The sequence below is a fragment of the Amphiprion ocellaris genome, chromosome 18, assembly GCF_022539595.1.
Source record: "Amphiprion ocellaris isolate individual 3 ecotype Okinawa chromosome 18, ASM2253959v1, whole genome shotgun sequence".
NCBI classification, from domain to species: domain Eukaryota; kingdom Metazoa; phylum Chordata; class Actinopteri; family Pomacentridae; genus Amphiprion; species Amphiprion ocellaris.
The window spans coordinates 27,519,476-27,546,833 of NC_072783.1; the positions used below are offsets into that span (position 1 = coordinate 27,519,476).

The 27,358-nt window shown below is 39.1% G+C and overlaps 1 protein-coding gene across 5 annotated transcripts in view; it reads left to right on the top strand.

The window, feature by feature from the left end:
- The window catches only part of pcdh15b (protocadherin-related 15b), a 221,237-nt gene that overhangs the window by 102,456 nt on the left and 91,423 nt on the right, over window positions 1–27,358 (top strand). For all 5 annotated transcript variants that reach the window (XM_055004449.1, XM_055004448.1, XM_055004450.1 and 2 more), the window contains 8 exons: window positions 1,672–1,806; window positions 5,010–5,159; window positions 5,315–5,406; window positions 6,096–6,197; window positions 12,723–12,855; window positions 14,177–14,256; window positions 16,711–16,804; window positions 24,878–25,006. In XM_055004449.1, coding sequence (XP_054860424.1) covers window positions 1,672–1,806; window positions 5,010–5,159; window positions 5,315–5,406; window positions 6,096–6,197; window positions 12,723–12,855; window positions 14,177–14,256; window positions 16,711–16,804; window positions 24,878–25,006 — 915 coding nt within the window. The remainder of the gene's footprint in view (window positions 1–1,671; window positions 1,807–5,009; window positions 5,160–5,314; window positions 5,407–6,095; window positions 6,198–12,722; window positions 12,856–14,176; window positions 14,257–16,710; window positions 16,805–24,877; window positions 25,007–27,358) is intronic.

The window sequence follows — 27,358 nt, forward strand, 5'->3', positions numbered from 1 at the left end:
TTTTTTGCCAAGACAACGTGTTTCAAACCTGCCAATGGACTTTAGGGTTCAGAGTGTTTAAAAACATGATCCTTTAAGTTCTGTGGCTGTCCTGTACTGTCCTGTACTGCTTGACAGACCTATCTTAGAGTTCCAAAGCTGACTGGACAATCGGTGGTTAGAGGAGGCTTTAAGCTCCCGACACACTGTGCTGGTACATCCATATTTTCTGGCTTAATAGGAAGAAACAGTTTTGCTCCCTGCTTTACTTTAGCAATATAAAATCCAGGTCTCAGTTGTGTAAATGGCCCAGCTCTCGCTTCAAAACAAAATTAAACCATCACATCAACAAAGCTAGCAGCATGGTGACAGTATTTAAACATACCATACAGAAATGAGGGATCGGTCAATCCAAGTGTCCATTTCCATCCTCCTTTTCGCTCTGCTGAATCTCTTCTTTGTGCCTTGCTTGCAGTGTGTGAAGTGCCCTATCTAATTTCCCTGGGAATCTGTATAGTAAAACCATTTCCCTCTTAAATTGCCTCTCAGTAATAATGTAAGAATTTACAGCGCTGCAACATTGTTATCGCCGATGCATTCCTGAGAGCTTAGTTTGTTTAAGATGTAGCTTAGGCATTTTGACAAAAACAAGCTTTGGTTCATTGCTTTCTAAAAGACGCCAACAGCGGGGAATGGGTTTAGGGTGGATAATGTGTGTGTGTTCTGTGTATGGTTCTAAGTCTTTGCATTTGTGGCGGTTGATATACATTGAGCTATTTTTAATATTGCCAACCCTGGTCTTTCCTCCAGCATTAAGCAGTGACAATTATGATTAGTCCTAATTGCTTTTATGTGCCGTCCATCACTTTTATTTATGTGTGTGCATCTGATTGTGTCTCTGCCTCTGGTGTGTGTGTGTGTGTGTGTGTGTGTGTGTGTGTGTGTATGTACATGCTTATTTATGACTCAATATCCACACCGGCTACTTCGACAATATTATCAGCCCTCCTACCCTGCTGAGCCAGCCTTATCTGGAATGAGAGCTCCCTCACACACCACACACACACAAGCGCGCACACACACATACACACAGATGTACACAACGCACGCACACTCACAGAAGAGATGACTGTGTAGGTAATGTAAGAGGAGGACTTGGATGAGGATTGCCTCTCCATCACTACACACATACATGGACACACACTAACATACAAATACGGTGCCCTGTTTGAAGAATTTTTATGTCCAGAAAACATGAGATGTTTTTCATTCATGTTCTCTTGTCCAAGCAGTTCTCTGATCTCAGCTGTTCTGCTTATGAAGGCTTTGCAATGTTTCACCACTGATTTATTACACACACACACACCCCCCACCCCCCCACCCCCGAAATTTGTATATAAATTTGTAATATATAATACTTTGAAAATGATGAAATATTGACACGGGAGAAGAAGTTAAACACCTGATTCTTCCCTACTTTCATTCATTCATCAAGGACTCCAAACACTGTGTATTCATTTAACAGATGCATTTTTACAGATTTAAATCCGTTGCAGCTAAATTAATGCGCATGTCACTGGTAGCTGAGTAAAATTATTCCTCCAGTGAGTAATTTAATAAAAAAAAAAAAAGAAATTGTGACTGTTGTAGCGCCTTCTTCTTAACCTCTCGATGTTTCTATCTCTTCATCAGACCCGGGATCCTCAGCTCCTCTTCTCACTGGACAGTTACTCTCATGTTTTCTCTGTATCTGCCACCGGAATCAGAAGATATCTCACCCTGGTGCAGCCACTGGACAGAGAGATGCAAGACTCCTACACATTCACGGTACTCCAGAGCCTTGATATTTTGTGCATATTATATACAAAATGTTTGCACAAGAGGCGGATGGTGATAGATGTGAATGCATTTGAATAACGCCTCTCTAGACCACTGATAAAACCAGTAGTATTGAAAAATGACTTTTATCTAAAGAAGAGATGAATACTAGAAGCAAAAGGGGAGCAGAAAATTAAAAAGGCAAGGCAAGAGAGAGATATAAAAGAGAGAATTGTGAGCATTATAACCTTATACCCAAGGTTGACTTTATTCTACCTTTTACCAGTAAGAAGGAAGGAGAAGTGAGACTAAAGTGAAGTGTGGATGTGAGTAAAGGGGAAGCAGGGAAAACAGATTCAGAAATAACAGCACAGGAAGTTACAGAGAGCACATACAATAGATAGACTGAAGATTGAGGAAGAAAAGGGAGACAAACAAGGAGAAAAGAAGAAAGAACAAAGATTGGATGACCTGTGCATTGTATTTGTGTACTTTTTATAAACACGTAGAGTCCAAGATTTCACTTACCTCCTCTGCTTTTCAATATTGGATTGAATTTTATGCCATCACAGTAAATTAGTTTGGCATGACAAGCAGCGCCTTCATTAATGATTGGATTGTTCTCAGCATTCAAGCCATTGCTCACTGCAGAAATAGACACTGAAAACAAGACTTATTACAGTGTCCTGCTGTACCTCCATCAGTTATTCTGCTTCTGTCTGACTCATTTCTTCACTCTCATTGTACACTTTCTCTCTTTCTATTCTTTTCTAGTTGTTCTCTCTGCCTTTGTCCCTCTTTGATTCTCTATCTTAGCTTCTTTATTGGTTGGGCACAGTGAGGCTGCCCATTGCCAAGCACATTATCTCAATTGGTGCGCCGCTTCACCACATGATGTACAGCAATGTTTGCTCCATACAGCATTCTGTTATCTGACATGTTCAACCTGGCAACACTGGCCCTGTGTGTGTTTGTGCAACATAATGTGGTTTGGTGTGTCCTTGAGTATGCGTTCGGCAATTTGGAAGTTAAAGATAAATAAAAGTAGAAGGTCTGCTGTATTGATTGAAAGCAGAGGTGTACAGTAATCATCATGAAAGCCTTGAAGGTGAAATTAAACTCGATGATAAAAGTGAGAGGGAGCGATGAGAAATGGAGAGGGATTTTCATTTGGTGGAGTCAGTCAGCGCCATGGCAGATGGTTTTGTGGAGAGGATTGGTATCAGTGAAGAAGCTTCTTTTCTCTTGATTCTTGAGTCACTGTGTTTGAAATCCGAAGCAAGGAACAATACATGCTTTTGTTAATTTTGGCAGTATAAAGTCATTCGTGGGAGACTGGAAGCAGCTGTTGGAAGAGATGGAAAAGAATGCAGGCACAGAAGTCACAAAGCAAAATATGATAAGCACAATAGCCTGCTCTACTAACATATTAAACCTCTGAAGGACAACTTTTGTTTCAGTAACATTTTTTGCTCACTGTGGGCTTGTTTTTCCAATGCAATACAAACTCCTGCACCTCAACTGGAACATCACAACTATAGCTAGAAGTTCACAAACTCAAATGACTTCTGTGTGACCAAAATATTGTTTACATAGTATAGATGCTTAATTATTAACATTTTACATTTTATTCTGTAATAGTTTCCTATCCGCTCTATGCAAAGGTGGCCAGCAGTTTAGCTGAAAAGTTTGTGAATTTTTGTCACGACTGTTGGTCCCAGAAGAGTTACTAATAGCTTCACAGTCACGCCGAGGACTTTATAATTCTAGCTTTTTACAAAATGTGGTCAGAGCAAGCCGAGTTACAAACCTAAGTGGAATTTTTCTAAAAGCCCAAATTGCATTCTTCATAAAGCCAAGTTTTCAAAAGCCCTCAAAAAGCCCAAAAACAAAACTCAAACTAAACCAAAAAATTAGGTTGCATTCCAGTGACTTTCCTCTATATAGAAAGCTTTGGAGCCAAATGCAAATCAGCATCTAACCAATCATGGATGTGTTCTTTTCAAGTTGTGGTGTTAAGCTTCACTGTCCAGGAGAGATCAGAGGCCAAATACCTTTAAAACTTACTCTTAGTTCATTTCTTAAATGTACAAATCCAATTGTTCAATATTTATGATGATCACAGATCTGAAATAACACTAATAACACTAATAAATGATTAAAATGACACCAAACACAACATGTTTATCTCATGTGGTTCCTGAGATTAGAATAAAATGTGTAAACATAAGAATAAACTTACAAATTGTAGTCTTTAGGTTACATGAAGGTAAATTTATAACATGGTTAAACATAAAAGCATATACATTCACTAATAATAAGAAAAAGAAGACATAGGGAGAATATATGCTTAGAGTGCCAAGTCTCTCTGTGTCTTTTATGGCTGTGGTGTGTGACAGACAGAGAGAGGAGGGGGTGTTTGTGTATCATATGTGTGCATCTTGCACAAACACCTCAGATTTGATGTGTTCTTCTTCCATGCTGGTCCTGATCAACCTGGTATCAGAAAGATTGTCACTCCGGTGATGCTGTATTTCTTTAATGTTCTAATTAATTCCTGCATACCAAGTTCTGTGTGTTAGGTATTGAGAGATTAGAAGGTCAGAATGCCAATCCTCTTCTGCAGAGGTGTGGTTTTCCTCACAGTTGACACTTTATGACCCCTATCAGATTCTAGTGGAAGCAGGAGGAATCCTGAACCATGAGTGGTCCTTTAGTAGTAAACATCCGATCAGCAGATGTTCCATTTGGAGGTAAATTTTGGGTTAGCTGTCTCCTGAAGTGGTGTCTTACCTAATTTACAGCTTTGGGAGAGGGTCTTTGGATCTTTGTGTGTTGCTCTGGAATGTTCTGCTCCTTAGTACGCTACAATATTTAGTGTATGGAGTGATATCAGTGTTCTTTGTGAGAAAGCAAATAGGCATATTTCCAAATGTTAATGTTAACTAAAGAGCTTTCAGTTGCTCCCACAAAAACACATAAGTAAACCCCAGAACTCGGATTTTGGGTGAAAAAGCACAAAGCTGTTGTATCTCAAAAGAAACAAGGAAACAGACAATATCAAGATGTCAAGAACGTATTCAGTACACAGTCCGCCCACCTTTCCCCCACAACCCCACCAGGATGCTCTAAATCATTGTACAAGATAGAACATTTTATGTCTTTGCTTTGTTTACATTGTTCTTTTTTCCTTTCTGTGTGTGTCTCTTCAGCTTTTAGCATCAGACGGCGTCCAGCAGAGCCTCCCCGTCACCGTGACGATAACAGTGTTGGATGCTAATGACAACACTCCAACTTTTCCCAATGTCTCTTATAATGTCAACCTGTTCACTGATATGATGCCTGGAGAAACTGTGTTACAGGTAAACACTGTCAAACACACAGGTTACTAACACAATTCAGGTAGTAGCAGCAACTTACTTGACTAAAGCATGTATAGGCATATTTGTGCAAATATTTGGACTCATGGAGCTTTTGTCTGCGTGTTTTTTTTTTTTTTTTTTTTTTTACTCCCTAGCTGTCAGCAGTTGATTCTGATGCCGGTCCAAATGGTCAGGTCTCCTATCGGATCTTAGCTGGTGACCAGGCACAATTTCTTATAAACAACAGGTAAATGGATCACTGACATTTGGCATTGTTTGGATTTTTTTATTGCAATGTTTAAAGAATAATTTGACATTTGGGAATTACACTTGAGTTACAGAAAAACACATACTACAGTCAGTAGCCAGTTAGCTCAGCATGAAGACTGTAAACAGGGAACAGCTTGACTGCCTTCATTTAATGGTTAAAAAAAAGGGGGGTGTCAAAGTGTAAAAGTGGCAATTTGTGGTTTTACAGGGGAGTTATGTAAAAGACTATTTCTCTGTCACCTCCTGGAGTCTTGTCTTGACCTTAAGGTTGCCAGGCAACCGGCGGAGACCGACTCCCGGCAAGAAAGTGCATAAGCATATTTGTTAAAATGTCAGACTATTTCCTAAACTAATTTTACAAATCCACTTGCAAAACTACACAAAGTGCCTCAGGTAAATGGATACAATGATTGTGTGGGCATGTGGGTGTGTGTGTATGGGTGTGTTTGGGCATGTTATTGTAGAAACACCCATATAGGTTTGTTATTTTGTTCAGACTATCATGTTAATTAATTGCCATATTTGAAAAGGGCATTCATGAGATAGTTGTTGGTCTATATAGTGGCAGGTTTTTGTGAAGAAGCCAAGGTGATGAGAAAACAAACAAGTTGTAGTGTGAAAGTATGGTGAGTGTTCATAATCATGTAAAATTACCTGTTTTCACAGCACCGGGGTTATTACTGTGGCGCCGGGTGTTGAGCTCACGGTTGGACGCAGCTATGCTTTGACTATAGAAGCCATGGACAATGGGCCTGTACTTCACAGAAGGTAGGAAGCTTTTCACTCCGTCTGCTTCGTCTGTCTTTTTGCTCTCGTCTGTCTGGAGCTGAGGCTTGAAAGGTCATCATCTTTACAGCTCTCACACTCTGTCAGACACACCACAGCACTGTCTATCACCCCCTCTTCGTTACTCCTTCCTTGCTACTCTCTCCATCTGTTTGCCATTTTCAGGTGAGTCGTTTTCTTTTTTTTTTTTTTTCTTTTTGGAAAATATGAATTCTGGCTTAAAAAAATGGAAAGTGGCTGTACAGGAGTCTTAGAGGAAAATGGATAGAGGTGTGACTGTAACGGAAGAAGTCAGACAGAGTGACATAAAAGTTTGCCTTGAATCAGATACCCTCCTCTTGAGAGCAGAAAGAAAAGTATACATCTGTATTTCAGAAAAGGGACAAATGCAGACACATGTAGTATCAAAATAAAACACCATAGAGAGTAAAAGCAACACAATGCACTGTGGCCTGTTGTATTGTCAAGAATAAAAAGGACTGATTTGACAAGGTGACATTTCATTTATTTTTTGTTTTCCCCTGCCTCCTGTCTACTGCTGTCTGCCCCTCTATCTCGACTTCATGAATTAAATCAATAAGGAGCCGTAACTTTGAGCGTCTCGCAATTTCCCCCTGCTCCCCCAACTCGTGTTATTTCATGCAAAAAGCAACTGCCCCGACTATTTTTGTAAACTCTCTGTGTATTGATTTGGTTGCAAAAGTCTGGGCACAGAGCACATTTCAGTTTTTAGGAGTAGCCATGCGATATTTGAGAACAGAAGCGTATCCAGCAATCGAACCCACAGAAACACGGTCAGCCTACATTGTGTCACAGATTGATGTAGCAGCTGCACTAGTGAAGACTGATTCCTTGGGTGTTTTTTTCCACAGCACCAGGCCTCAAGTTGACTCGAAAGACATCATAGAAAAGGGACTCACTGGGGACAAACCGTGAGCTTCTGCAGGTTGCAGTCCAGCTGACAGCTTTTGATGCATGTTGTTCCATTCTCTGCTTTCTGTTGTCTTGTCTTGTTGTATATCATCAAACACTGAAGCACCATGAAGAAAACATGTGAGAAACCGGCATCGGTGGGAAAACCAGCCTGAGCAGCAGCCTGTTGTTTTCCGATACTCGAAGCACACTTGGGGTGTTGCGTCTTTGTGTTTTGCACTCGGGAACAGCTCAACAAAAAGGATAAATTAACACTGCAACGTCCTTGCAGAAAGGACAAACAAGCTAAACAAGTCCTTGCTTCACAAACAAGACGCACAGAACAAAAGCGGCGTTCGGTTACAGACACACAAGCACATTTAATCAAGCTTTTTTTTTTTTTTTATTTAAAAGAGTCTGAGAAAAAGACACAGCATAGTACTGAGGTGATGGCCGCTTGCTAGGTAGGTCTGTGTGAAAGGAAGCCAATTTTATAAGTTGATATAGACCGAGCGGGTCAGTGGGGAGTATTTCTTCATCACCCTGTCATTATATTGAAATACACTATATAATATACTCGAGGATGTCACTGAGCAGTTAATTTGAGCTGTCAGTGGCCAGTGTTGAAGGTTTCTCTTCTGTTCAGTGTACTGACAAAAATGTAATCAGATTTAATATACTCCCTTGACACCTGATTAAATGTTGGAATATATATATTTTAAAAAAGCATGAACATTTTGCATGTGGCAGAGAAACGTCGGACTCTCTGGATAAGTTTCGAGATGTAAATACGAAACTCTTACAGCAGGCTTTACTCATTCATGCTGGACATTAAGAAATGCCAGCTTCATGCCGTTTCAACGAAATTGTTGAGAGACCCGCAGTTCTCATTCTGTGCAAATAAACAGTGCATTTTAAAGTTTATCTGAAGTTAATACAAAGCTGCGGCAGTCAGAGTTAGATAGTTCAAATGGGTAACTTCCAAAGCAATAGTTTTTTCGGTGTTTCCACAATGACTTGTGGTGGAGGAGCAGCAACACAGAGAGGGATTTATGTTCTGCACAAATACATTTTACCAGACGTATAGATTTGAGCTATGGGGCTGAAAAATAATTTAATGCCTGGAAATCTGCTCAATTACTCTGAATGTAGGCAAGGGATATGATTTAAGATGCGTTTCTCAAAGTTGCAGCTGGCGCTTTCATGAGTTCCGTTCGCTGGTGTCATCAGTCCCTGCTCATTTGCACTATGCAAAGGTGGAAGTGAAAAAGTAAAGGGAGGCTGCACTAATTGGGTGACTAAATTTGTTGCCAAACAAACAGTTTAAAAGCTGACTGCTTTTACCCTAATTCAGCATTTTAATTTAACAAATAGCCAGCAGTAAATGCCCACAGGGCTGGTCTCAAAAGCTAGCGTGGATTTTCAGACATGGAAACTGGCAGCACTGGTCAGTGGTCAACTCAGTATGTCTTTAGTGCTTAAATGTCAAATTTAAACTGATTTTTAATTGGGTACATTTTGCTTCGTGTTTAAAGGTATTTTATCAGTAGTTATGAAATCTAATCATTAAACGTTCTGAAACTCTCCAGCGTCTCAGGCAATCAAATGTCCAAACTTTATGAAGCAACACAAATAAATTTTTCTGTAATAGTTGATGCACGTACTGTCCTCAAATGTACCCAAATTAAATCAACATTCACTGTCTAATAAATTAATCTATTTAATTTAACAACACAGATAGCATCTTATCTGTGGAGCAAATGTTCATTGCTTACATTCAACTCTTCAAATTGTAAAATATATATTTATAGTGATCATTATTGCACTAGATTGCTTTTTCCAACAGTATGTGTCCGTCATCACAAAAACTAGAATCCTCTCTCCACCTGCGCTTGGTTCCAGCAATGTAGCTGCCAAATCAATACAGAATGTGAACCACTACAGATTGAGGTGGTTCCAGTGATTGGCTCACAGATTGTCCCCAAATTTCCCCAGACCCTCTGTTTATCTCAGCTGAAAACATAACCTGGATAACAAATCGATATCCATCTTTGCTACCTGATTTATTAAAACCATGGGTCAGTACCACAAATGAGCTGTGTCCCTCTTCTGGAGGGCACCAACAAAGCATAACAGACAGCATATTTTTTTAATGAACTTGAATTTGCACTTTTGACTATTACATCTATATGTTCGGGGGGTCTGGGACTTTCCATGAACCCTTGATATACATGTATCGTTCAGCTTCCAAGCGCTTCTGCATGGCCAAGATAGATGCACCCCCTAATACTGACAACAGCTTATGCTCAGGGGTCTCATTTATACTTTCATCAAAGTGGAGGGTAAGAGAGAAAAGAGGGCGCCACCAGAGAGGAGAGATAAGATGTTAGATAAGTAGCCAGATGGCGGAAAGAAAGTAAATCATTTTCACGCCACCATACAAGGCTTGTAGTGAACGGAGGTGTTTCAAAGTCGCGGTTTGAGAAAAATATAATGAATTGCTTTATGTTACTTTACTTTCGTTACTTGGCCAGGCAGAGGACAATATTTTTTTCCTTTTGCTATAGAGGCTTCTGCACCTACAAGCCAGCACATCCATGAATAATGTGTTCACTTAATGTAGTAATGAAGGATTACTGGGATCAGTAACTGTAATATCACTACTGAATTTCAAACTGTATTTTCCTAAGCTGGGCAGACACAGTATGGATCAGTGTTGACTTTAACTCTTAGTTTATCTTAGAATTTGATCTAATTTGAGTTGAAGTTAAAAACCATATGTTTTAATTCTACATGGCTGCATATTAACAGCCCAGTAATCTTCACTGCATTTTTGTGCATAGATTGAAAGGAAAAATACTTGAAAAGTAGCTTTAGGCAGATGTAGATGAATTTTTTGATTGAAATTTATATGTATGTTTGTCAGGCAGTCATTAGAAAAATGTCTGATAAACACAGCTTGAAAGCATCTAGGGGAAATCAGGAATCTTTGACAATGTGAAGAGCAGCACTTTAATGCAGAGAGTTCAGAAAAAACCTAAATATCACAGTAAAGTGCACTCAGCATCAAAGCCTTTTCACCTACCACTCACCTAACCCAATGATAAATTTTCTTGACCACCAAATAACTTTAAAAGACTGAGGAGAAGCCGGTTATTTATGCATGTGAGTGGTGGCTCAGGGTTGAAGTGAACAGCAGATGCTCACAAATGCAAGTCTGTTGGACTTTTGACTAGACAGCTTCATTCTTTCTAAGTTTGTCTCTACAAGAATTTGACATACAGATACATGATTGTATGTACAGCTTTTGTGAGTTTCTGTTTGCATGCATGTACTGTACAAGGAGGAACAGCTGCACACAACCATGTCTGTGAGACTGATAATAAATATTAAATAAGAAACACATGAGAGTGTTTTTAGAGAAACAGAAGGAGAAATAGGCTCCAGCTGCAGTAAAAACCACGACTGAATAATCTCCAGTCAATCGGTTTTCATCAATAATGCCATCTGAATTGTTTTAATAGAACACTGGCTTTCACTCTCTCCGGCGGCTTACATTTTTCCAGCCTTTATCTGTTTGTTTATTTATTTATTGTTGTGCACATAAACAGATTTTATGGGCTATTGTTTAGACCCGAGGTTCTTTGGCTTTTTCAGTCGATGATCCAGTTTGAGTGGAGTTAATCTCTCCCTTCTCGCTCTCCCCCTGCTGAAGCTCAGCACTCTCACCAAAGCAGGAACACAAAGCGAAATCCCTGCAGTTTCATACACTGGAATCCCTGCTGTATAAAACTTTTTTTTTTTCATCAAAACTATCAAATGGGAATAATCAAGCTTTTCCCAACCAGTTGACGAAAAGCTAATAATAACCTTCTGTAAGCCACGTTTGACACTGGGCCTGTCAATGCCAACTCATGATGTGCAGCTAAAAACTGTCCAATCTCAAACTAGGAATCAGAAAATTTTTCTAAGATTCTAAATTTGACTGAGGTTTGGGAAACATAAGATGCTCAGAATTTTTGATGGCTGTTGATGTCTTTAAAAAAGGTAACACTATAAAGCCTCATGTGAGAGTCTTATATAACTACTGAATAAGATTTTTCCAATTTTAAAACTAATTAAGAAGAAATTTGATAAAATAATATTAATATTCAATAAAGACTTGGTGTTTTGATGGAAAAAGTGCAACATTTTTCACAGGTCTGAGTGCATATCTGCTGATTTTTATTTATCCTAATTCATTTCAGTTCTCTTTCCTTTTACCAAAGCAAATTTGTGTACCATCCCCTCTCTTAATTGCTCTACCTTCCCTTGTTAATTGGTTCCTGTTTGTTGAATAATTCATACAGGTATCTACTAAACCAGAAAAACAGACACACAGCAAACTGATCGCTCATGAAATGAAGAAAAAGGAAAGCAGAGGGGAAAAAACTACACACTAATTATCAATGCTGTTATAGGAGTAGTGTAATATGTGAAACGTGACGCAAGGACACAAGCTGTTTTCTAGGAGTGTGAATAAACATCTCTGTCTATCGTAGGTCATTACTGTGGCGTACTGTCTTGTGACTGAAAAATGTGTGAATGCAGCTTATTGAACACCAAATGCTGTTTACCAGAGAGGACATAAACAATATGTAATTAAAACTTAATTTTATAAAGCGAAACAATCTACATTCAGACGCTACTCTCTGTGCTTTATAAATTACAAACTCAAAGTAGTTCACTGTTTTTTTTCCTTCCCTTAATTTTCTTTTCAGCCTGTTTGCTATATTTTATTCATAACATTTTCTATTCAGCCCTTATTTATGGAATTCGTTCTTCAGGCATTGTAATTAAGTTTGTACAGTTAGTTTAACTAACCTTGTTATACATGTGTGTCACCGTTCCATTTATTTTTGAATACAGTTCACAAAATGCAAAACAATAAAACCTTAACAACATAAATTCTGTTGGTATATTAAAGTTATATGTGTTTGAGTGCAGGAGGTTTAGTTTTAAGTAACATTTGAGATTCTGAAGGTCAGATATGCCACAGTGCATAATAAGGTACATTATACTGCATAATAAAGGGCACAGTAAAGGATGATCTAATATTGCCCTAATAAGATAGTGTCACCCTGGGCAGACGTACTTTTATTAAAATGAATGCGGTGAAAAATAAGCAGTTTCTCTCAGGAAAGTGCAGCCACCCTCGACGTGAACGAACCCAGTTAGTTTGTCAGAATCCACAATGGAAACCTTGAGCCCAGCAGAAAGACTGCTGTAAAAGCCCTGCAGCAGACTGACTATCTGCTGTCTTTGTCACTCAGACAGTTGTTGACTTTATGCTCATATTGATTAGTTAAACATGGCATGAAGTGCAAAGAAACAAACATCGGCCAGCCACTTTTAGCTTAAATAAAAAGCCCATTCACCCTCACGGACACACATCTCCTCCATCCTCACGTGCCTCCTTCTAGCTACCCTCTTCTTCCTTTTCTCCTCCACAACATTCCTCTGCTGCTTTATCTGCTTCTACGTTACCGACTGTTTCGCTGTCTGTCCGAGCTGCTTCATTCTGTTCTCTTTTGCCTTCCCTCTCTCTCTCTTTAGGTCATCCATTACTACAGTCTATATTGAAGTTTTGCCCCCAAACAACCAGAGCCCTCCCCGTTTCCAACGGCAACAATACAACCTGGAGATCAGTGAAGCTGTGAGGACTGGAGCTACACTGCTTAATCTGCAGGTTCAGACACGCACACACACACACACACACGCGATCTACTGTATACTGGTGGTTATCAACCTGTTTTGTCAGCCGTTATCACTGCAGCCCCTTGAAGATAAACTCAAGTAACTGCCTCTTCATCAGCACCACCAGTTAGGTTCAAATTGTGTAACCAGCTAATTATAGAAAGCCTTGTGTGGTCTCTCTTAGTAATTAACTGTTACACTTTCAATGTCCAGGTAGCAGAAAATGGATGTTTTAAATGTTCAATCACGACACTAAGGCCACATTTTCATTTTTTTCATTACTTTTTGCTATTGTGACCATTTCGACATTGCTAAATGGTTCCTCCACTACTTTAAACTTCTCGATCATTTTTTAAATTACTCTTAGCGAATAAATTCAACATGTTATCCGTTACTTTTAACTAACTAGTTGAAGGGTTTGTTCAGTTTAGCTCATTGTTCAAACTTAAAGATTTCAGAAAGTTATACAGCTCATTGTTTCAGTTAAAGTGCCAACAATGTCCCATTCAGACATGTACCCAAAGAAAACACTCAACCATATTAATCCAACCTCAAGTGTTCACTTCTAGCAAGACACAAGTACCATCAGAAATGTGAATCTTCAACTGAGTAAGTTATAATTTATTCATTATTAAATTAGATACTAAAATGCTTAAGTGAAAACACTACTGCCAAGAATATAAAATTACCATAAATGACAAAAACAGGACAAAAGAACATATTTCTAAATGGACAAACTATTAACCCACCCAAAGACAAACTACTTCAGAGCTGGGATCACACAATGCATAATACCCTGATGATACAGTACACAGAAAGCCCACTTCAAGCTAATGAATGCGAAGGTGAACACCTAAAAGCCACTTATTATACTGTAGTACAATAGCTGTAGTCACCCTGATGTGGGAGTTTCACAGTTTACACTAATATTACCTGGTTAATAGTCCTCCCAAACAAGTCGTACTATTAAAATCTAATGATAAATCAAAATAAAAGATTAACAGGTTCCCTAAATAAGAAAATTAGCAGCAGTCCAACTATAAAAATAAGAATAAAGCCATAACCAGGCAGAGCAGCACTGGCAGTCTTTGCTCTGAGGTGTACACAACACTCCTGTCCTTTGTCTGGAATGTCTTTTTCAAATTTATTGAGCTACTCTTTCCACATGCCCTAAGGACACTGCAGATATCCAGAACTGCTTATATCCTTGGTTTGGAATCACCACTGTACACTTCATATCTACAAGGAGATTTGTTAATGGAAAATAAAGGTATATGTGAGTGAATGTAGGTGTCTTTCTCTCTATTTTTAAGGCAGTGGATCGTGAGAGGGACCCAATAACCTACAAAATCTACAGCGGAGACGTCCAGGGACATTTTGCACTTCAGCAGAAGTAAGTTTGCACAAAATTCTGACATCATCATGTTTGATCAAAATTATGGAGCTTGTTGAAGTTAATATTTACCGAAATTAAAGCCATAAACTTTTTCTTACTAGTGTAAATATCTTAAATATATGTATATGTTTGTATATAAAATTATAATATATGAAATCCCCTTGTATGCTCGCTGTACATAGAAATATGTAGGTATAGTTTGTGTGTAGGGGAGGGATTGCACTTGAAAGCAGTCTAAATTATATCTTTCAAGGCTTGGACGTGTCTGCACTGAGGGGAGTCACATCCATACTCTTTCCCACATGCACCACATTCACCGCACACATACATACTGACTCTGAGGGCTTTTGTTGTATTTATTCATTTATTGCTCATTAAAAATGCATTTCTGTGCTGGAGTAAGATCCTATCTACATTTCTACAGGGAGGAAGAGAGAGAGAGAGTAACAAAGGGAAAGTATAGTGAAAGACTGCAAGAGAAGGGGGCAGCATTATAGGGACGGGGAAGAAAGGAGGTAGAGGATGAGAGTGAAGGCTTGCAAAAGAAAGAGATAAGAGAGCAGAGCAGGGACACTGTTAGAGAGAGCTGGGAAGGAAACAATGAACAAGGGCAACAGACAAATGAGGATTTCAAAACACACACTAAAAGGAGTAAAGTGAAGGAGCCATAGAAATCCATAGTAGCACCTATTAGAACCAACTGAAGGGCTTTTTATTTGTGCATTCTAGGAATATTTGATGGGTTGTGTGTGACATTGTAAAATCATCCAATACGTGCCAAAGTATTTCAGGGCCCCAGCTGTGTTTTCTGCATTATGGCACTGTAGCGACAAGCCAAGTTGTTCTCTTTCCACTACACAAATGCAACATGCCATGCTGCTTGCATTGGCACAAGATGAAGAGTTTCTTTTCCATTGCTTTTGTGCAGAATTTGGCTCAGTGTTGCAGCATTAGAGCACCAAAACAGACATAATTTGCAAAGTGTCTGGCATTGATGAAACACACACTTATGGTCAAATTACAATACAGAAATAAAAGGTCCAGCATTTGTTCAGAATGCATAAAATAAACTTTGAGGAGGCTTATTAGTGGTGCTTTTTGGATAATTTGGGTCATCTTCAGTTCACCCTGCACACTGGGATTTGCTGTAGGTCCTAGATACAAGTCATAGCAGAAGTTTGTTTCGAGAGCAGTAAGCATGTGAAGATAATGTGTCAAATTTGTGGCATAAATTAGAAAATAATTATGTGTCTGTGCATGTCCGCATGAGCACGGATCATCTTTTAGTTTGTTTAAAACAGCTTCACATCTTTCACTCCGTGGGCCACTTAACATCTGTGCACAGACAGACAGGTTTTTTTTTTGTACATCAGCACTCACATCCTTTCACACAGTCGATAGATGAAGAATATGGGCATCTCAGATGGTTTCTAATTTGTGAAAGTAGTTTAAATTAAAAACACTTCAATCATTATGCAAATCGTCACTGGAAAATAAAAAAGCTGTAGTCAATCAAGGCTAACATCAAAGATTTTAGTTTTAATTGGTCAAAAGTCCCAGACAGGCTGTACTGAAGCTGTTGATCTTCTCGACTACATTTTTACTGATGCTATAACTGTTTGCCCTTTAATTACACATTTCTCTTTGCTTCTGGTTGGTCATTTTGATTATTGAATTGTGTTCAATGAGTAGCTTGAGTTTGAGCTTATAAACCATTTAAAAAATTCATATCCTGTGCTCTAATGAAAATTCATCACTGATCTTACAGCTCTCCACTTGTTTAGTGGGCATGTTGGGCTTACATATTATAATTACATACCAGTAGATCCATATGCTGATGCTGTGAAACATTTTTTTCACCATCCATCCAGTGGAGTTTAATGTATTTAATGTGAAATAAATCAACATTAAGATGCAGAGAATATCTTGCTGTCGTTTTGAGGCATTTTGTCTTCAGTTTTGTGAAAGGACTGTTACCTAAGAATAGTGTGTTTAATGACACTTCACTGTCTGAGCCATTGCAGCAACAGCACCCAAGAGGATGTTCCTTAATGTCATAGTGGGTGAAGTGATAGGCATGAGGTGCCATCCGCAAAGTGCCCATAATTACAGTAAAGCTTTAATGCTGTGGAACCGTCTGAAAACTTGTCCCCAAAGTTGCGTATTAAGAGGAATATACATTTTGATAGAAGGAGCTAGTATAGCGTTAGCATACAAAGTGCTGACAGATGGCTTCAAATATCAGCGTAGGAGTGAGTGACATGATTGGCAAACAATGTTCTTACTTACACTTCTCATGCAATCAGTGTTTTCAGGTTTGGCAGCCAAAGTGTACAACACCATAGTGTTTGTATGTTTTTTTTGTTGTATTCCATTGCATTTACTTTGCTCTTTTGATTTATTTTTTAAGCTTATGTTAACCAGAACTCTGTGTGTGTTTGCTCTTTGCAGTTCAGGGTATTTGGTTCTGGACAATCCTCTGGACAGGGAGTCTTTGGATTACTATACCCTGCTGGTCACAGCCTCAGACGGACACCCAGATGGAGTAAGAAACTCAGCTGTACCACACAGATATTAACTGGTTGTCTTTACTTGAGTTGTTTCACATCCCCAGTGGAATTAAAGCGAAGGCTGCTGGAAGGGATTCTAAATCCTTCCCAGTGAAATGTCACAAACAACAACTGTGATATTGTGTTAAAAGCAGAATATTTGGGGCAGTTTTTGGAAAAACTTGTTCAGTAATGATAATAATAATGTTAACAATAATAACCATTAATCATTAATCAAAATAAAATGCCAAATACTATATTATGAACATGTTTGGATATATAATACTGGGCAAAACAGGCAGGAGCCCCAACAAATGTGAAAAGAACAACATGGATGGCTTAAGTAGGGCTCAGAAGTTATCCGCTGACTCACACTTTTTAACTGGCCAGCAGCTTTTATCATACATGCTAGTTTTACTGCACTGTCTCATATGAAACAACTGGGATTACACTGACACTAAGATGGATAAATCTGTCTTAACCAGCGTTTTTTTCACTCAAAAAGGAGCTCATCAGGGACACCCTCCAAAGGGGATAAATCCAAAAATGTCAGTGTGATGTAGCTGACACTTGGTCAGGACCTCTTGGCGTCACATTTCAATGCACTGGGTATTCCTTTTGCGTCAGTTTGCAGCATGCAGTGTTCTCTTCGTGGAAGAGTTGGTTTTAATACCAAGAAATTCCTTGCTTGGAGGCAGAAAGGGTGGTGCAGGCATAAATCAAACACACAACTATTTAAAAAAAAATTTTCTTTAGACTTCTCAGTCATTGGTTTTTAGCTGTTGTTCGGTTGGGTTTCTGAATAGATCACATTTTGTGTTAAAATTGACTGTTTCCACATGTTCAAGGTCACATTTCTCCTTTTCACAGCAAGCTTCTCCTGTATTTTCATACTTACCTCTGTGACAAATCCCACACCATCTAATATATAATTTGTTGCCTGAAAAATAGCCAACCATGGTGTTTATTTTCAACCTTGAAGAAATTCTGCAAGTTCTATTAAACTACCCTACATGTACAAGAATACAAGGGCATCCAATGTGTTGAAATGTGATGCAAAGGGGTTTGTATGTCATGAGTTGGGTGTGTTTTGTTGCCGTTGCAAGGAGCTTTTCAAAAATGGTAACAACTGTCTTTCTTGTATTTACTGCTTCACAGACCCCAAATGCCACGGGGCAGTTGGGGGCTGTGGAGCAGTAAATTTAAGAAAGACATTTTCTGTCACCTATAAACCCCTTTCTGTCATTTAAAATGTCAATGTAGCTGATTGCAAGCGTTGTTGTCATTCAGGGGGAACTTAGCACCCGATAAAAATCACCTCAAGTGGTTTTTGAGATCTTATTTTGTAACTAGCAGTGATGTACAGGTATGTTGTGGGTTGTAGCTATAGGTGCAAACCAAACACTGTTCTGACCTCACCCATCAGTGACAGTAGGTGTGGCCAGAAATGAAATATACTGTAATCCAAAGAAGGAATTCGGTGTGAAGTTAGGTTAAAGCTGTTTTTATGTTTATTTTGTTGGATAATTCAGTGATTGTCCATTAGTTTTGGGAGATGCCAGGTTGCTGATGGGATAGAATTTGCTGTGTCCTCAGTTCAAACATGGTCTGCAACATTTTTTTTACACACCTGACACACTTTTACTGTCATAGGACAGAGGTAGTTTTTAATCAATATCAACATAATCAATGTTTTTATATATATATATATATATATATATATATATATATATATATATATATATATATATATACGTCAGTCTTATAGCAAAAACCGAAAAAAAGAATGTTTTTCTTGGCTGAGACTTGACCTTTGGAGGGTGACTTACAGCCCAACAGAAAGCATGATCAGACCACGTTCAATGTGCTTTGTCTTATGTAACAGAAATATATGCATTTTTCTGTCATTTCTGGCCATTTTGATAGAAAACGCTTGCTCCTATCATTTCGCCACTGGTGATTTTTCATTGTTTATGGCAATTCTTCTATGCAGGAAGACCTGTGAAATGCATGAATTGGCCATATTAGCTAGTGGTCGAGCTGCGTAACAAGACTGCATCTGTCCTACTCCTTACCAGATGTGAATACGGTGAATGAAAAAATCCCACACACTGATAATCCAACTTTATTGATAATGTTTGATCCTTAAACCTTCATTTTCTTCTCTAACCATCTTAGTTTATGATCTAACTCTCCCAAGTGAAAAGTCTGTATTTTCCAACTGAAAGGAGACAAAGAAGAAGAGGCTTAAATGTTTCTTTTGACACTTCAGTACAGATGGGGAACACTTAAATGATTTACTGTAAATCTGAGCCATTTACGCAAATGAACTCTATCTACAGATTTAACTGACTTAACTCGGATTTAAAGTCTGTATGAACTGCATGTCAGATGGTCAGATAGCTTCGCAAGCCACCTCCTATCACATCTGTCTGACGATGGGTAGTGGGTGTCTGTGTTGCATTATTTTAACTTTCTGAAATTGAAAATCCCACATTTAGACTCTCAGCCAGGCGCTGCACTTATAATTTCAGGTTCTCCCTTTTTTATTTACTTTTAAGCTACTTTACGCCACTTTTAATGTGTAAAACCAAATGCAATATTATCAATTTGTCCTTGGAAATATTGTCTGAATATGTGCGCCATTATTCCTGTTTTAATAACATCGCATCTCCCCTATCTCTCCATGTTGGCAGGCTTTTTACTCTGCCTCCTCGTCTGTTAGTAGAAACTTGAATGAATGTGTGCAGTTTATTTACAGGAGCTTTTCTTGCAGGAATAAAGGAATGTGTGCCCTTTGCTCGTTTTATCACTAATCTAATTGATCACAGGTCACCAGAATCACTTTCTCTGTCGCTCGCTTTGTGTCTAGTTCTCTCACATGAAAGTCAAATGAGGACACTAAATGCTCTCCCCTCTTTCCTTCGTCTCTGCTCCTTTGACTTTCATCAGCTTACCTTTCTTCTTGCTCTTCTCTCTCTTCTCCTTTCTTCCCCTCTCCGTCCATTAGTCTAGCATTAAAACCGTCCTCCTCCCCCAATAACCCCCTTCCCCCACGTGTCAATTAAAACAAAAGGTAAAGTTTAAGATCCCTCTGAGGAGACAAAATGCTGATTATAATACCGTGACCTTCTCTGACACACAGCCTCACACACAATATGGAGAGAGGCAGCGAGTGGGAGGAAGTTAGAGGGAGGGAGAGCGATGAGAGAGGTGTTGAAGGGGCTGTTATTACCTTAACAATTGTACTGTGTTCATACACAAGCCTTGATACATACACACTCTCGCATGCACACACATACTTAGTCAATTGCTCTCTGGACCTTGACAATTAGCGTATTATCTTTGTGCCCCAAGGGTCTCCAAGTCAGAAAATGGCTAAAAGTAGTTTGGACATTTTTCTGCTTGACACTCCATTATATTTCGAAGGAGAGAGGGAAAAAAAGAATAGAGGATTGCGAATAGAGAAAGAGAGAGAGAGAGAGAAGGGGGTTTACAAGAGAGGAATGGAATCAGTTACAGAGAGACATAAGGGAAGACAAGGAAAGAAAGAAATAGAAAAAGGAGAAGAGAAGATTGGAGTGTAGTTGCCTTATACAGGCCCATTAATCAGCATCACCCGAAAGGCCTTGGGTTGTCTTCATATGTGCACACACACATGCACACACATCGGTGTCCCATATTATTAAATGTCCTGTTGGGAGAGTGTCAGACTACAAAGTGCCTAATTGGCTATTTGGCCAGTGAATCCATCATTCTGCCACAGATTGAGGACCCTACAAGTTGGTGCAGTAAACCGGCTCCACTGTAAGGACAGTGTGCATTGTAGGATGCAATTTAAACTTTGGTGCAGGACAGTATGCTGTCGTCAGATGGTTTGTATTGTACTGTATGGTGGCATCAGTGAAGGAACTTGCTTCCACAAAATGTAAAAATGCCTTTATTCAACAATTTCATGTTAACAAATCCATCAAAATGACTTCTTCTCATTCTTCTGACAACATTTCTAAATGCCACATAAGATGAGCACGGTGGTGGTAGTATTATGCTGTGGGGCTGCTTTGCTGCAAGTGGAACTGGTGCTTTACACAACGTAAATAGAATGATTAAGAAGGAGGATTACCTCCACATTCTTCAGGAAAACATGAAGTCATCAGCCAGAAAGTTGGGTATTGAAAGCAGTTGGGTTTTCCAACAAGACAGTGACCCAAAGCACACATCAAAAGTGGTAAAGAAATGGCTAAATTAGGTTAGAATTAAGGTTTTAGACTGACCTCTTCAAAATCTGGACTGAAACCACATCAGAAAATTGTGGACTGTGCTGAAGAAGCAAGTCTGTGTCAGAAAGCTAACAAATTTAGTTTAACTGCACCAATTCTGTCAATAGGAGTGGTCAAAAATATAACAGCAAGCTTGCCCGAAGGCTTTGGATGGCTAATAAAAGTACCTAATTGGCATGAAAGTTGCCAAAGGACATTTAACTACATTTCAGAATTGCTGTATGTACCTTTTTGACAAATCAGATTTTGTATTTGTTTCAGAAGACCTATAATAAAGTTACGAAAGCACCAAAATACATGATTGAAAATATCAATCATTCCATTATAGAAAAATAAGTGTCACAGGAGTCACTACTAAACACAAGAAAACATGGAATAAATGGTCTTTGCAAGTGTATGTAAACTGTTGTCCACACTTATATATACATATTTTAGTTGCTGTTGCGTTCGAAAAATAACCCTGTCAGTCTCAAAAAAGCTAGAATTCCTGTCAATACAGTTTTGAATCTGTGAGATTAATATAATCAGATTTCAGCTGTGACACTCCATATCCGGGCATCTCTCAAAGTAAACAGCTAAACCCTTAAAAAAATGGTGCCTCCAGGAAGGTGGGTGTTGAATTCTGGCAGCTGGCCACAGTATCTACGAGATAAACTCTGAGGTGTGCGACTATTGCAAAGTGATGTGTTAAGAGCCCCCACCGCAAAATGGAGCTGATTCTATCTCAGCCTTTTGTGTTTGTCTGTGTGTCTGTTTGCCAGCGTTGCTCACATCCTGCCTCTTCATTATATCAGAGCTCATTCTACTTTACATATATTGGCATTCAGATAAACCGTTCTGTCAACTGTGAGCTCTTAACCTCAAATTACTTGCATCACCGTGTGCCCTGCCAACCTCAATAGCCTGTTGTCGCCTCTGTGATTGTCACTCTCCCACACACACGCTGCTTTTTTCTCTTTTCATCCCACTGTTGTAAATCGCTTAGCTCTCCTTCATTTTCCTCCTCCTCCTCCCAGTTCCCTTCTTTAAAAGTCAATTCTTGGATGACTCTGTGTGTTCCACTCATGAAAGTGAAATTAAGAAATTGGTGACCTCCTTGAAGCTTCTCTCTCTGTCCCGATCTTCTGTTCGGACTTGGTGACATTTACTGGAAAACAAACTAGTGACATTTTCTGAAAGAAAAAAACTTTTTAATGGATCTCGTCCGAATCTTTACAAACATGATTCAAGGCTTCAGGTCGTCCGTTGAGTTGGCTGTATTTTCTATCTTTGTTGACAGAAGTTTTCAGGTTTTATGAAGCAGTTTCCTTAGAATGAGCATCCAATTCATGTCATGTTTTCCCCCCTGACAACACTGAGTATGTTGGTGAAGCCAAACCCCCTGAGTGAAAGCAGTAGTCAAGAGTTTAGCATTTTTTTCCCATGCAACACTAAAGGCTGAAATCAGTGTAAACACAGGCTTTCTTTGACCCTTGACTACCCTTCTTAAGTAGTTTTCTAATTTATTTAAGTATTAGAACGCTACAGTAAAGACAAACTGGAAATGTGGGGAAAGAGAGCAGAGCACTGACATGCAGGGACTCTCCACTGATGGCCTCTCTGCTGTCAGGTTGCCCTTAAGTAATTTTAACATTTTTCTTAATTATTCATATCTTAAAACCCCTTGAACACTCACCAACCCAAATACAGGCCAAGAGAACATTCTGAAAGTGTATTTTGAATACCATCGGCCCATTCTGAGTCATCCTTTGAAAGCACAAATCCTTGCTATTCAAATGGTGGAAATCATTTTCAGATACTAATATCAGAGCAACAATGGCAGCCTTACTGTGTAGTAAGAGTTTGTACACAGTAAAACCATGTCTCGTTACCATATTTTTTTCTAGCTCTACTTTTATTGTTTTGTTTTTCTCAAGAACAACAGCAAGGATAGCAAACGGGGTCAAGTGAAATGCTTGGTAATGTGTGAACAGGAAATAAAGGGAAGCTGCTTTACACTGCAAGGTCAAGGTCTGTGGGTATTTTTAAAACCAGCATTCTACTTACTGCATCCACAAAGGTCAGCTGGGTCAGAGTGATGTTAGTTTGCTGCCCAATTCGCAAGAGTCCACTCAAACCCTCTGTGAACTTAAGAGTGTGGCCCAAAATTAGACTACTACTCTATAATAGTGTGCATTCGGAAAAAGAACGTAGGTGCCGATCAACTGTGTACTAATCTTTTCTAATCTAGTATGTACAATGTGTCCTCCAAGTTCAGGCCAATTGCACTAGAAAGTAGTATAACAGCCATGTGGGCCTCCTTAAGGGACTATAAAGGCCAATTTATGCTTTCTGTAGGCACCAATTGATGCAGACTTTAAAACTGGACATGAGTGCAGTATTGTTGCTCTGCTATGTAGACAGTCACACTGACCTTCCGCAAAAAGGTTTTAACAGTCAAATTGACCCTTAACCCTCAAATGAGAAGGCAAGTTTCTTAACTAGATCCTTTACAAGACATGAGCTGTGCATTTCACACAAAAGCTGCCGCAGAACGCCAGGTTGACAGAGCTTCTAAAGTCAGGTGTGGGCTTGATTGGAGGCAGGGAGTTTGGTCTGGGCCAATCAGCTGTCAACACCAGAGTAGCATAGGCAGGACATTGAAAGCAGACCTACCAACTGGGGCACAATATTGAACAGAAAAAAACACATGGGTATTCCTGTGGATGTGTCTAAAAGGCTAGCTGTGACACTGGACCATTTGCAGGATTTAGTCACTAGTTACAGATTCCATGGTAACATCATGGCAGTGTGGTTACTTTGGAGCTTCTTCAAGCATGATGGGTGGACATAGAACAGGATTTCAGGAGAATTTGAAACGTACCACTGTGGTTGGTCATGTACAAATCAAAACACCCCCAAAGTCTGACAGCAACTATTTCAATTACAACTCTTTTTAATGATAGATAGATAGATAGATAGATAGATAGATAGATAGATAGATAGATAGATAGATAGATAGATAGATAGATAGATAGATAGATAGATAGATAGATAGATAGATAGATAGATAGATAGATAGATAGATAGATAGATAGATATTTTAGTAATGCTGAGGGAAATTCAAGTTACACAGATGTCGATAGCAATGAATCTTCTCATAACAAGCATTTGTTGTCAGCATCATTTGTTTCCCTTGTGCATGTGCAGTGTGCAAATGTGGACAGTCTACAAACTCACAAATTTTGAGCTGCTTGGAAACATCAATAGGGGATCTAATCCAACATCCAACTCTCATGGACTTTGGTGGATGATGAAATTTACGTCACGCGCAGAGCATGAATTAGCCTTTATCAAACCTTACCTTTTCTATCATCTGTAAGGGGAATATGTTGAATCACTATGTGCTACACTTTTCCTCATAAGAGTCCAGCAAACGTGGGGTGAATGCTAAAGGGATAACACAATCATACCTTTAAGCACAGGAACAGAAAGTGCACCAACAGTGAAGAGTTTTTCCAATGTATTTTTCGAGTAGATGTTTTTTACAAGCACAGAGAGATGAGGGAGCCAGGACCAGAGTACAGCTAATTACCAAGCAAAATGGGCTCTTTAGTTTGTTATATAAGGTAGAAATGGATGGTGAAATTAAACCTCTTTGAAGTTTGAAAACAGATCCATCCTGCATATTTTGATAATCTGTCACAGAAAAGGCAAAACTTTGTGACATCAATCAGAGGCTTTCTGAACTGACCCGAAAAGTAACACAAACTTCTCTGTGCGTGTGTGTGTGTGTGTGTGTGTGTGTAGACCTCCACTGCGACGGTGAACATTGTGGTGACAGATGTTAATGACAATGACCCGCTGTTCAATTCTTCACTGCCAGTGAACCTCACTGTCACCGAGGAGCAGGATCACGCCTACGTTGGACAGGTCAAGGTAGGAAGATGAACACACACACGAATACACATTCACACTAAATCATTCATAGACAACCAGCCACCACAAAAAAAGTCTCCTCATCTCACTGCACTGTCTGTTCTAAAGAAATTTTGTTGTCCTCGAATGCCTATTTAGTCTGTGTGAACATGTATGATTGTACCAAGCTTGTGTGTTTTATATGCTAATGTGTTCATTATACAGACACGCATGACTCTTCCTTTCACTAATCCTTTGTTATGATGATTAGTCATGACCAAAAATGGCAGATAAGATTACAGTTTATCTCACTCTATCAATAACTCCCTGATTGCACATGTGCAATTAAAAAGCCCAACACAGCAGCAGAGTGTGTAAAATGACAGATAAGTCTTATCTCTATTATTTTTCTAGTGGTACAGATCTGAAAACTGGTAACACAACTCTTGTTATTGCGGCACAAACCTTGTGTCTGTGGTTCTGGTGTATGGGGTCACTGCCATGAGAGACAAATAACTTCTCCAGAACTATATCGGAAGCTTTCAGAATTCATCATTCATTGATTTCTTTGTCCTTCACCTTAAACGGTAATAATTTACGTTATGGGGGCTTGCTTTCTGTCCCCAGCCGGGATGCAGGTTTCTGCAATGTGACTGTGTAAACAGATTAATGTCTCCACAACACAAATAATGCAGTACACTCACTCACACACAAACACACACACAGCACAGCACACAAAGATTCACAGAGGCTCTAATTAAATTCGGCTCTTATAATCTTTCACAATGGGGACCAAAGATCACTAACATAACTCTGTAAACTGTGGTAGCTTTGTAATTAGGACAGTATGTTATTATGCTCAGAGGACGTTGGGTACTTACTGAAGGTAGACAGGATACAAGGATTTTAGAAGTCCATGCAACACTTATGCGTGAGTTAGAAAGTTGTCTTAAAAGGGTTGAATGTTTCCTTATGATGTTAAAATTGCTGCTTCTTGTGAATGTAGTCATCTCTTCAGGGAAACTGATCACCTTATAGTTGCTTTAAGCATGGAACTGCTGATAATTATCATTAAAATATGTTTATTTTCATTCATTTTTTAGTTTTCTTTCATATCTATAGATAATGCAGCAATAACCTTTAGTACAGCAATGTTTTCTCTTAAATGGACAGTATTTTTGAGATGGAAAAAGCAAATTGTTACCGAAATGGAATTGTTTGATCCGTTGTTTTACAACCTATTAAGCCTTCAGCTTATAATTTCAACTACAATAGCAACATTTCAAAGTTATACTTAAGTATTTGATTACAGTAGTGTTTTGGGGACACAAGGGCTTTTTGGAGGCATTTTCAGTGAAAAGGGAGAGTTTTTTTTCATAAACTCTTGGTTACATTCTCTGTATTCAGTCCTGCATCTGCAGGAAAAGCCGTAAATATGAGAGGGGGAGAAATAAATAAGACCGCATATGGCAAAAAATAAATCTAAAACTGAAATAAAAGCTCTAAAAAAAGCAAAACTAAAAATTTGTGGGATATTTTTGCACCCGCGTCAGCACCTTCGTCTTCACGTAGCACAAAGACTGCTGGACTTGTTCCAGACCCAATAACTGACTTATGTATTCCCCAGACAGGGGCCATGGCTAAGTCTGACACTTTGATAGGCTCTGATCTTTAAAGATGCTCCCTCAGTTGCATGCTTGCTTGGATTTGCTCCAAGCTTAATTCATAGCCTTTATACACCAGTGTCAGGGGGTCTTTGATCAGTCTGACACTTTGCCAGGTTCTAAATGTTAATCATGCTTCTGTGGTTCGCACTAGGACTACTCCTAAGATAAATATATGGCCCTCGCACACCCTTGTCTGGGATTTTTGAACAAGTCATACTTTTAACAGGTTACAAACTTAAAGGTTCAATATATTTTCTTGTTTGGACCATTTGGCACAATTTCAAACTTGTAAATCCACCCTTATCCAGAAAGCGGATATTTCTTTCCAAGCATTCCAAATTTTAACTCTCGCTCAGACCTTGGGCTGAAGCCAAATTCAATGTCCAAAAACCCACCTTAATCTGTAGAGAGGGCACTTGAAAGTATTCCAATCCTGAACTCCCTACCTTTCAAGGATCCTTGGATATTTTCCAAACCAAAACAGACGGCGTGATTCCTCAGCAAGGCACGACTCTGGGCCTCCTTCCAAACTGGGGTCCGTACCTGTAGCTATTAAACAGATTTCCAAAAGAATGAATGGAGCTGACCTTGGTTTGCTGATGCTGGTGAGGTAGAGAGAGAGATATGGAAAGAAGGGAGGAAGAGAGACATGCTTGAGTGGCAGAGAGAAAAGGGGGAAACGTTGGAGAGGTGTAGAGAGAGAAGA